The sequence below is a fragment of the Sciurus vulgaris genome (genome assembly GCF_902686455.1).
Source record: "Sciurus vulgaris genome assembly, chromosome: 7".
NCBI lineage: Eukaryota > Metazoa > Chordata > Mammalia > Rodentia > Sciuridae > Sciurus > Sciurus vulgaris.
In genome coordinates, this window is record NC_136467.1 from 14,603,676 (window position 1) to 14,616,119 (window position 12,444).

At 40.1% G+C, this 12,444-nt stretch overlaps 1 protein-coding gene across 1 annotated transcript in view; it reads left to right on the forward strand.

Annotated features, from left to right (window-relative positions):
- SYNE1 (spectrin repeat containing nuclear envelope protein 1) overlaps positions 1 to 12,444 on the forward strand; it is a gene marked incomplete at its 5' end in the record, with an annotated part of 439,816 nt that overhangs the window by 266,772 nt on the left and 160,600 nt on the right. The window contains 8 exons of the mRNA XM_079147948.1: positions 1,018 to 3,178; positions 5,497 to 5,834; positions 6,024 to 6,168; positions 6,952 to 7,170; positions 7,917 to 8,170; positions 9,373 to 9,538; positions 9,851 to 10,003; positions 11,742 to 11,894. Coding sequence (XP_079004074.1) covers positions 1,018 to 3,178; positions 5,497 to 5,834; positions 6,024 to 6,168; positions 6,952 to 7,170; positions 7,917 to 8,170; positions 9,373 to 9,538; positions 9,851 to 10,003; positions 11,742 to 11,894 — 3,589 coding nt within the window. The remainder of the gene's footprint in view (positions 1 to 1,017; positions 3,179 to 5,496; positions 5,835 to 6,023; positions 6,169 to 6,951; positions 7,171 to 7,916; positions 8,171 to 9,372; positions 9,539 to 9,850; positions 10,004 to 11,741; positions 11,895 to 12,444) is intronic.

The window sequence follows — 12,444 nt, forward strand, 5'->3', positions numbered from 1 at the left end:
CTATTTTCCGGTGTGTTTACCTTTCTTTGATGGTCAGCACTTTACTGGACTCTGGGACAAATACAGTAGCAAAATCAAAATGGAAAGAAAAGCCACACACATTTCTGGCTTGTAGTAGGCCTACAGGTGCCTCAGATCTATTGTGTCCAACACAGATCTTACCACACTACCTCCCAACCCCAGCATCTCATGTTTCAGAGCTGATTATTTTGTAAATGAGATTATAACATTACACTTTATTCTATATGCTGTAATCAAGAAGAAGAGACTTCTTCTTGTTTTACACTTACTTTTAAAGACTTTTTATATTTAAGTACACAGCTGTATGAAAATATCTAAGTACACAACTGAGTAGCTCTAGGAGCAATTGGTCAAATTTAACAGTGTACCCTCTAGCATGTTCTGCCATTGGATCATTGGATCTTATGCCACTAAGTACAGAAATTATGAACCACTTGTTATTTTTTCAATGCAATTTTCAATTATGCAGCAAATCAGTGTGTCTTAATGTTTACTATTACACAGATCACCTAGGGATCTGGTTGCTATGCAGATTTTGCATAGTTGATAAGAGACGGAGGAAGCTCCAAGCATATGATGCACACCTGTAATCTTAGTGATCCCAGAGGGTGAGGCAGGAGGATTCTAAGCTCGAGGCTAATCTTGCCAACTTTGTAAGATCCTGTCTAAAGTTTTAAAATTAAAAGAAAAAGTGGGCATTTAGCTCAGTGTTAAAGCACCCCTGGGTTCAATTCCCAGTACCAAAGTGGGGGGCAGGGAATACTTACGGCAGATGTGATTGGAAAAGGAGAGTGGAGAAGCACCTATGAAAGCCAACTTCTGTTATACAAATAGATGAATGAGACTTCTATTCCATGCTAATTATAGCTCCTTTGTCAATAACCTTAAACTGAGTACTCACAATGATCCTAAGAACATCCACTTAAAGAAAATGGTGAAAGGTAATTTAACATGATGTGAAGTACGTTGCTCTCATATCTTTCCATGTATTTACAGATCTGATGCAGAGAGCACGGCTGTCCACCTGGAAGCTTTGAAAAAGTTAGCATTGGCATTGCAGGAGAAAAAACATGCCATCGAGGATCTGAAAGATCAAAAGCAGAAGATGATAGAGCATCTGAATTTAGATGACAAAGAACTGGTCAAAGAACAGACAAGTCACTTCGAGCAGCGCTGGTTTCAGCTGGAGGACCTTGTTAAACGGAAAATCCAAGTGTCCGTCACCAACCTGGAGGAGCTAAACGTGGTGCAGTCCCGATTCCAGGAACTAATGGAGTGGGCAGAAGAGCAGCAGCCCAACATTGCTGAGGCCCTAAAGCAGAGCCCGCCTCCTGACATGGCTCAGAACCTCCTCATGGATCACCTGGCCATCTGCAGTGAGCTGGAGGCCAAACAGATGCTCCTAAAATCGCTCACAAAGGATGCCGACAGGGTGATGGCTGATCTCGGCCTGAACGAGCGGAAGGTGATCCAGAAGGCACTCTCTGATGCACAGAGGCACGTGAATTGTCTGAGCGACTTGGTGGGCCAGCGAAGAAAATACTTAAATAAGGCCTTGTCCGAGAAAACCCAATTTCTCATGGCCGTGTTCCAGGCAACCAGCCAAATTCAGCAACACGAGCGAAAGATTATGTTCCGTGAACACATCTGCCTGTTACCGGATGATGTCAGCAAGCAAGTTAAAACATGCAAGAGTGCACAAGCCAGCCTCAAAACCTACCAAAATGAAGTCACGGGACTTTGGACCCAGGGTCGCGAATTAATGAAAGGAATCACAGAGCAGGAAAAGGGCGAGGTGCTGGGTAAGCTCCAGGAATTGCAGAGTGTCTATGACACTGTTTTGCAAAAGTGTGGTCATCGGTTACAAGAACTAGAGAAGAATTTAGTCTCGAGGAAGCATTTTAAGGAAGATTTTGATAAAGCTTGCCACTGGCTAAAGCAAGCAGATATTGTTACATTTCCTGAAATCAATCTCATGAACGAGAGCACAGAGCTTCATTCACAACTGGACAAATACCAACATATTCTTGAACAATCTCCAGAATATGAAAATCTTCTACTTACACTCCAGAGAACCGGGCAGGCCATGTTACCATCGCTGAATGAGGTTGATCATTCCTACCTGAATGAGAAGCTCAATGCTCTGCCCCAACAACTTAATGTCATCGTTGCCTTGGCTAAGGACAAGTTCTATAAAGTCCAAGAGGCGATTCTTGCTCGGAAAGAATATGCTTCCCTGATAGAGTTGACCGCCCAGTCTCTGAGCGAGCTGGAAGATCAGTTCTCGAAGATGAGGAAAGTTCCCACTGACCTGAACGCTGAACAGTGTCTGTCTCTTCAGGAGGGCTGCAGAGCCCTGCTGGGAGAGGTGGTGGGTCTCGGGGAGGCGCTGGATGAACTGAACCAGAAGAAAGAAAGTTTCCGCAGCACAGGTCAGCCTTGGCAGCCAGACAAGATGCTGCATCTTGTCACCATGTACCACAGGCTGAAGCGGCAAACAGAACAAAGGGTCAGCTTATTAGAAGACACCATGAGCGCTTACCAAGAGCACGAAAAGATGTGCCAACAGCTGGAGAGGCAGCTAGAGGCTGTGAAAACAGAGCAGAACAAAGTGAATGAGGAGACTCTGCCTGCGGAGGAGAAGCTAAAAATGTACCACTCCCTAGCAGGAAGCCTACAGGACTCAGGGATTCTGCTCAAGAGGGTGGCCGTGCATCTGGAGGACCTTGTTCCACAACTGGATCCCTTGGCTTATGAGAAAGCCAAGCAGCAGCTCCAGTCCTGGCAAGAGGAGCTGAAACTCCTGACCACTGGCATTGGTGAAACGGTGGCAGAGTGCGAGAGCCGAATGGTGCAGAGTATCGACTTTCAGACGGAGATGAGCCGCTCCCTGGACTGGCTGCGCCGGGTGAAGGCTGAGCTCAGTGGGCCGGTGTGCCTGGACCTCAGCCTCCAGGACATCCAGGAGGAAATCCGAAAGATCCAGATCCATCAGGAAGAGGTGCAGTCCAGCCTGAGAATCATGAGTGCCCTGAGCAGCAAGGAGAAGGAGAAGTTCACGAAGGCCAAGGAACTGATCTCTGCCGACCTGGAACACACCCTCGCTGAGCTTTCTGAGCTTGACCGGGACGTGCAGGAAGCCCTTCACACCCGGCAGGTAGGTAGGGGAACATCTGCACTCTGCTCATTTGTGAACCAGTATGAGAAGTGTCCTTTCCAGTGGGCTTGTTGGTCAGCATTGCTTCCTTCAGTATTTCTTTCTTGATACTATGCAGAATCATCTTTAGCAGTGACTGGAAAGGCTGTTTTTATTGCTTATTACATGCTTTTCATGTTGTCTGGGTTCCGCATGGACTTCCCTTTGTTTATTTTCGTGTAATACCTCAGTGATCGCTCACCTTTAGGAGAGAGAATAAATGATGTTAATAATAGAATTCACAGCAGATTCAACCAACCTCGGACAGAAAATACCTTTTAAAATTCTGAACCCGTATAGACCTTTTTCCTTATCATTACTCCCCAAACAGTATAGCATGGTAACTATTCACATAGCATTCACACGGTATCATGAATTATAAGCAATCTAGAGATGATTTAATGTATATGGGAGAATATGCAGAGGTGGCATGCAAATTCTATGCCATTTTATAAGGACTTGAGAACCTGCAGATTTTGGTATCTGCAGAGGTTCTGGAACAGATCCCCATAGAGACCAGGGAGGATTGTATTAGGACACAGATAACATTGATTAATAGTGACAAAGTGAATGTGAAACCTGACATTTATAAGATAGTGCTGGTTGGAGAGTCTCCCAATAGAGGGGGGCAGATGGTTAACGGTGCCACCCTAGCCCTGATGCTGGGTGTGATTTTTCTGTGTGGTGTCCTGTTAGTTGACCTCTTGATGCCTTCCTCAGGGCAGAGCACTTACCTCCCCTGTAGCACAGAGGAAGCAAGGCTAGAATATCCATTCATGACTAGGTTACTAGGGTTCTTGTCTTGGGGACAAGAAACAGAAATGCCGCCTTATGAACCTTCCCAGGTTGACCTCCTAATATGGCTTACTCTGGGCCTGGCAGTGCTATGCATTTGAGAATAAGAAGAGGAATAACAGTGTCCAGAGGATCACTTCCTTTAATCCCCTGCCCTCCTTTTCCCCCACATCTGTCCTCAATCCCTCAGATTCTAGGAGATTTTAATCAAACACTTAGGTAAAAGACAACTTTCCTCAGGATGACATAGCAGTCATAGCCTTGGAGTAATGTCAGGGTATTAATTGCAGCTATTTGATTTGGGGCCAATTAATTATGTCCTTTAAGTCTTAGTTTTCGTTCTATGGAAGAGGAATAATAATGCCCCCTCATTAGTTGAATCTTCCCGCATAGGGTCTGATGGGAGGTAGCCCCTGAGGAATTTTAGCCATCAGTTACCTTTATTTTCTACATAAATTAGGGTTAACACTTTAAATAGTGAAACTTTGATCATAATATTAGGATAAAATTATGATAAACTTCATCAGGTAAAATTCTGACATTCTTCACCTAAGTCTATTTAACATACTTTTACCTGTTCATGTAATTTAAAACCATTGTTAAAACTTTTTTTAAAATAATTTCCTTAAAGTTACAAACAGGGTCAGACCTAGAGTGAAGGATTAGAACTGAAGTTTTCATTCTTAACATCTGTCATGTAAGCTTGCTTCTTTTGATTGGTGATTTTTAAACTGAAATCTTAAAATTTTTAAGATGTTTCTGCTTCTGCCATCTTGTCTTACCAATTGCCTTGGCCAGGATCATCAAAGTTTGTGCTTCCGGGAGCATTTCCAACCCCCATTGCTGATTCTCTGCTCTGCCTACCTGTGCTTTCCTTACTCACTGCTAATCATCCTGGTACTTTCTCTACCTCTTCTCTATCTTTACTTACACAGCATGGCTTGTCTGGTCCAATCATTAATGACTGTTTAGTTTTTCCTTTCTTTCTGGCTTTGAAAGGGCCAGGCTTTCCAGACTTATAGTTTTCTATTTTAGTCTCTATTCAAGATTCATTTCCAGACATAGCTATTTGGTCTGGTGAATGCCAGTTGGGAAGTTCAGTGGCATTGCACCTTCAACCAACTGAGGCTAACTGCACCTTGCTAAACATTCAGCCTGCCACCTGTTACCAAGCTTTGTATAATTTTTTTAGAGAGTGAGGAAAGTTTCAGAATTAGTCAAGATGTCAACATAAATTTCTATTCCATTTGTGGACTTCTTTATTTATTTATTTCAACTGCAATGATAAAGTTATAACAGGAATAGGAGAAAGCAAAATAAAGAATAATAATGGATTGTGCTACAAAAAAAGGTCCACCAATTTATCAAGTCACTTAATCACATGTTCATGGATGGAAGACTAGAAAGAAATGGAAAAATAAAACTATTTCCGGCAAACATGTTGTAACTGGGAGTTGATTCTATTTGAACTTACTGTTTTTCAGGCTACCTTGACTGAAATATACAGTCAGTGCCAAAGATATTATCAAGTTTTACAAGCAGCTAATGACTGGCTTGAGGATGCCCAAGAAATGTTACAGCTGGCAGACAGTGGCTTAGATGTGGAGAGTGCAGAGGAGAATCTCAAGAGCCACATGGAATATTTCAGCACAGAGGGTCAATTCCACAGTAATCTGGAGGAGCTCCAAGGCCTGGTGGCCAATCTGGACCCACTGATCAAGCCCAGTGGCAAAGAAGATCTAGCACAGAAGATGGCTTCCCTGGAGGAGAGGAGCCAGAGGACCATCCAGGGCTCACATGCCCAGTTAGACCTCTTGCAGAGGTACTTAGAGTGGTTTTATATTTTGGCGAAGTGAATTTTCACACAGAAAATAGTAATATACTATTGGCACACATTAGTGTGTAAATTTATTCTTCTCTCTTAAGTATCCTTAGCCATATTGACACCAAAACTCTGCATAGAAATATGTGATTTCACATTGCTTATTGATTTCTGTTGGAATCTTTCAAGATGTACAGTTCAATGGCAAGATTATCAGAAAACAAAGGAAGAGGTTATTGAATTGATGAATGATGCAGAAAAGAAATTGTCTGAGTTTTCTTTGTTGAAGACTTCTACCAGTCACGAAGCAGAAGAAAAATTATCAGAACACAAGGTCAGTCTCATTGTTGGTGGGTTTATAAAAATATCTTTTAATTCTATTTATAATGTGTTTTTGCCTCATGATGATTCCAGACACGGATCATTAAATCTTCTTTTATACATGGGTTCCTTAAATATACTACAGAGACAACCATGTTTCACGGAAGTCTCGTTAATTAAATGTGGCCAATGTTTTTGGGTTCTCATTACAAATGCATAGCTAAGATTTATGAAGAATTCAGAGCAATTTGCTTCTGATAAGATGTAGTATGTAATAAATGTCACTAAATACTTCCTATGGATAACTTAGGTTAATCACAATAAACTCCTGAAAATAATGAGTCTCTCTCATCTATAGCAGTAATATAAGGAAGACTACAGCATACTAAAAAATCCTATTCAGTTTGCTTATGTTTCTGTTACTTTTGAAAAATGAGACAAATGTCATCTCAAGTAGAAAACTTTTATTTCTAATAAACAAGTAATATTTTCCTTACCTCTAAAAAAAAAAAATCCAAGTCTAACTCAGTTAAAAATATAAATGAGGAGCTGAAGAAATGGCTCTTGTTGGAAAGCACTCGCCTAGCATGTGCAAGGACCCCAGTTCAAATCCCTGGCCCCCCAGAGGGGAGGAAAAAAACAAGAAAAATATAAATGAAAAGTATGAACTACTAGAGGAAAATAAATTTATACAAAATATTTCTGTGTGCAGGTAATTTGGGGCTTCACCCAAATTCATAGAACTTAAAATGTCATGCCCTCTGACAATGTTGTCTTCTCTCTCCTGCCTCCCCAGACTTTAGAGTCAGTAGTTGACTCTTTCCGTGAAAAAATTGTGGCTGTAGAGGAAAAAGCATCCCAACTGGAGAAAATTGGAAATGAGGCGAGCAAGGCCACCCTGAGCAGGTCGATGACCACTGTCTGGCAGCGCTGGACCCGCCTTCGCGCTGTGGCCCAGGACCAGGAGAAGATTCTGAAAGATGCAGTGGATGAGTGGAAGGGCTTGAATGACAAGGTAATTTCCATTATTGACAGGATCAAGTTAGTTTTCTTCGTTACCAATTGGAATGCATTTTGGAAAACAGTATTTTGCTCCTTTTTGGGAAATCAGTCTTATGAAAATAAAAGGTCTTTCTTTATGTCTTTCTTTAGTGATGTGAAAACTGAATTGTGAAACAAAGCACAGTATTCAGTGTGCAATGTAATCCCAAATGAGGGTCAAATTATTTCAATTAGAAAGCCAAGAAGCAATTATGGTTTGAAAGGAGGACAAGTCAGTTTAGACCCCATTTCCTTTCTTACTTGACCTTGAAAAAATGCATTTAAAACACTTTATCTCTCACAAAAATCATCAAGAATTTAGCTCATACACCAGTTCTATATTTAATTGCTTCCATCTTTTAAGCAGGGTTCGGTATTTTAGCCAGATCTTTTTTTAATAACTCAAAGCACCCATTCATGCTAATTTAAATATTGGAAATGCTTTTCATTTGTTTGTTTTTTTAAAAAAAATCTTTTTTCTATATTTCACATGGTGTCTGTCCTGATATGATTTCAAGATTAAAATTTTAATCAAGAGGTAGTTTTTCCTCTCATGTTAAAGAAGATGATTCCTCTGGTTTTAATTTCCTGAAATGTAAAGTTCATGCTATTATCTTTAATGTGCTTTGATGTACTAGTGTCAAATGTGGGTCATTTATTGGAATTACCCCATTTTTTCAGTTTATTTTTGAACTTTATAATGCATACGTTTGTCATTAGGTTAAAAAAGCCACTGAAATGATTGATCAGCTGCAAAATAAGATGCCTGCAAGTTCAGCAGAGAAAGCCTCAAAAGCAGAACTCTTAGCCCTTCTTGAACACCATGATACGTGTGCACTGGAGCTGGAACAGCAGCAGTTGGCCCTGGGCACACTACAGCAGCGGGCACTGAGCATGCTCCAGGATGGAGCCGTCCCCGGAGAAGAGTCTCCCATCCTGCAGGAAATCATAGCAATACAAGATCGGTGCCTCAAGTAATTGCACACCTGCTCTCATTCTTTGTTACTACACTTGACCTTGACCCAAAGGTTTATCTGAGTTACTTGGGTATGGATGGGGGTCAGTGCTACTGTCAAGGTGTGGGGATCTGTTGCCATCATCTCCGTATTTCAATATTCTACCTGCACATGTACTTCTGATAGTACATAAAAATACAATGGTGAACTATGCAGGCTCGATACCTGACTCCATGCAGTTTGCAGCCAGACAACAGAGATGATTGACAGGAGCCAATTCAGGGAAGTATGGAAAGGCTGCTGAGGGCTTACACAGCCAGACAGCTACTCTCAGAGGGGAGGCTGTGCAGGCATTTCTTCTGACACTCAAGACAGAATGGTCCCGAGCTAGGCACGAGGTGGGAATGACACCTAAGAGAGCTTGGAGCTCACATTCCAGGAGCTCCTTGAGAGGATGGGGCGATTCAGGAGAACCGAAGCTTGACAGCTGAATGTTTGAAAGCTACTGGTTGACCATGTAGGGTGACAGGAAGTTAAGAGCCAGACATCGAAGTCCAGGTATCTAATAGCCATTTGCTGCAGTGAGTTTAGGAGAAAGTTAATCTCGATGATGCGTAACCAGCCTGGTTCAATTTGAGGCCAGATGAAAACATGTCACTAGAAAATTTAATTCCCATATTAACTAATATCAACTCATACATACCTCTTTCAGTTATCGATGAAGTCAGGATAGTCTGACACCACTTAGTGAAACATTTTTCATTGGATTTACATGAATTCATATAAAGAATTCAAATGTGGACATTATTAATGTCCTGTGAAATGTTCAAAGCATGATTCTTTCCATAAAGGCTATTTTCTAGCAGCCACAAATATCCAATATACACTACTTTTAAATGCTGACAATTCTGCTCCATTTGAGCAAATTTCCAAGGGGGAAGAAATAGCCCAGCACTTTCCAACTACTCTAGCTAGGAAAGTTAGTTGCTACTTTGTGGCAGGGGAGAAAGTCAACTTAGTTTCCCAGGAATAGATGATTCACTTCAGATGATACACCTTCTTCTGAGCTGAAGTGCTACTGCACATTCTCTGACAGCTTTGGGGAAGTGTCTTTACCTGCAGAAAAGATACCAGATTTCTCTTTTTTATGTTTCTGCTAAAACAATGTCGTGTATGATCATCCTTTCCAATCGACTTCTGCTTCCTCCCTGTTTCTGTAGCATGCAGGAGAAAGTGAAGACTAACGGGAAGATGGTAAAGCAAGAGCTGCAGGACCGAGAAGCGGTGGAGACCCAAATAAATTCTGTGAAATCCTGGGTTCAGGAAACAAAGGAATACTTAGGGAACCCAACCATAGAAGTCGACGCTCAACTTGAAGAACTGCAGGTAGAGAAATCTGCTCATTCTCTATACTCTTCATTCTAAAAGACAATCGGCCTCATTTTAATTAGATATTCTCACTTATATTTAATGGAATAGTGAATTTAAAACTTTTAAGACAGGAATTATAGGAAAGGCCATTTGCATGACCTCATGGGAATTTTTGCTTTTGTCTTGTAAAAGGAAAGTTTGTCTTTCTCTCTCTAGTGCTATACTTAATCACCTATTGGTGAACAATAGATAGCCTTGTCTCTATATCGTAATGATCACGTTCCTTACCAGGTCCCCAGAAATATCTTATTTCAATCTTTTCTTCAGACACTCCTGAGAGAAGCCACAAATCACCGGCAGACCATTGAGAAAATGGCTGAAGAACAGAAGGAGAAGTACTTGGGTCTTTACACCATCCTGCCTTCTGAAATCTCTCTTCAGTTAGCTGAAGTCGCACTGGACCTAAACATCCATGAGCAGGTACGTTTGCCACCAAAGAAGAGGGGCTTGCTGTCCTTCTGTAGGGCCAGTCCTTTTGGATGAGAGGTCATGATTCTCACGATCATATCTTCTTGGAAACAGAATTAAATAATAAATCACTATACACCAATTAAAGATTTTTCTGCTTCCCCTCAGGTTTGAAATAGTGGCTTTAAAAAACAAATTAAAAATAAGATGCATTACATGTGTTCAATAGTATTTATTAACTACCTGGGGTGTGACAGGTACTATTTCAGCTGTAGTTTTAGTTCAGCAAGAGGTAAATGAAGATATTTGAAGAAAGAAACAATCAAAGTGGAAAAAAAATAGTAATGCATGCTGGTGAGTTCATACTGTAAGAAAAGGGGCTTCAACTTGGCCCTAACATCCAAACAACTGAGGAAAGGATGGTAAGACACATCCATGTCTACAAATTTTTTAAATAATTTTTTAAGAAGAAAGACATAGTCTTTTCTGTTGTTGAGACCAAAGGGAGGTTTCTATCTTTGGTCTTATGGAGAGTACACACTTTCATGTCATGAAAAGAGTCTCATGTAATGTCTGTCTGAAAATATAATTGATTTTTAGGACGGTCTTGGTGACTGAATGCTAAAGCCACTAAATTTTAGTTAAAACCATTCTGTGAGGAACAGAAAGAAAATATACACTAATTCCAAACTGCTGCAAGAAATGGAAAATACACAGCACAAAATTCACCTAGTATGCTATACATTTTGGAATCTCCAATGTTAAGAGGCAGAGTGTGTTAAAAATCTCATCAAAATCCAATTCTACAGCATTGTGATTTTGTTCTATACTACTATATGTAGTTTTATATTTGAATACTTATTTGAACTATTGGATTTCTTAGATATTGAAAGGTCAACTGGGAAGAATGACTTGGCTAGTTCATAACTTTTTAAAAAATTCAAATTTAAGTTTTCTTTGCCTCTGGCTCCATTTCCCTATAATAGAGTTATTCATATGCATTCCTGATACTTTATCATTCAACTCAAAAATATGTAGGTCAAAATATACTCTTAGTGTGGTATGTTTCTCCTCTATAGGCTTTATCAAGGCCTTCCATTTATATAAGGTTAACCCTTCTCCTCTTTACCATCTTCTTTTCAGTGGCTTATTCTAAGCAACTATATGAATGTTTGCTATCAAATCAAATGAAATCCATTAGAAATGTGTAATGTTAATTTATCTCTTCACCTTCCTTTCCTTTGAACACACTTCTATACTATACTATAGGAGCATTAACTGGAAATGTAAGCAAAGAAATCATTACCAGAAACTCCTGAAAAGTTGCTTCAAAACAAATCTCAGTGCCTCCCACTATTCAGAAAGGTTTTTCTAGTTTATGAAGAAAACTGTTTGGAGGAGTTTGTGGGCCCACAGTCCCAAAGATAGTCAGTGAATAAGATGGGATTCAGTAGTCCACACAGCCATCCATAATGAATATTCTGCAAATATTTAATCAATTAATCACAGTACATGTATTGGTTATTTTATTGATACAACAGCAGAAGTGTAGTAAGTGTATAAAGATAGTGGGAAGAATGGTGTCTTCGAAAGCCAGGGGAACTTGGGACGAGCTGCTTTGACTGTGTGTGTCCAGGTCAGAGCAGCACTGTCCACCTGAAATGTCCCCAGTCAACATGATTTGAGATTTTTAGTATCTATTATCAAATTTCAACCATGGTTAGTTTTGCTATTTTCTTTTATTACTTAGATCCAAAACAAAGTAAAAGAAGTTGAACAGAGCAAAGCCTTGAGCCAAGAATATGGCCAGCAAATTCAGAAGATAGCCAAAGATCTCACAACTATTCTAACAAAGCTGAAAGTAAAAACTGAAAATTTAGCTCAAGCTAAAACTGACCAAAAGGTAAGGAGGAAGGAGAAGTGGAAATATGAGGGACATTGTTGAATGAATTAAATACTTTTTTGCAGTCCATTTTATTTGGCTATATGGAAAAAAATTTTTAACAAACAGTAAAGCCCAACAGTAAAAGCCTAACAGTAAAAGTGGGTAATAAAGATATTTTGTACATGTAATAATATCAGTCCACTTACATAATTTATCTCTGTACTTGGACATATTAATAAATAAACACACATGTATGTGTAAGAGAGAAGAGTACCAAAAGATTAAATGAGTACAAAAAGAGTACCAAAAAGATTAATTAAATTTAGGAATACAGGTTCACAAATTGCAAAGTGAATCGTATTTTCAGTCGTTGGTTCTGTGTTTGTACCCCGTTGATGAGTTAAGTCACTCCAGTCCCTTTGGGTGGGGCAGAAGGAAAATGTTAGCCCTCTCACTCAGGAAGTAAACACCAGGATTAGAACACATCCTGATCTACCTTCCCCACCCAAGAAACAGAAAAGACCAGATTACAGTCAAATTGTTATTGATAATATTTGGCTTTTTAAAA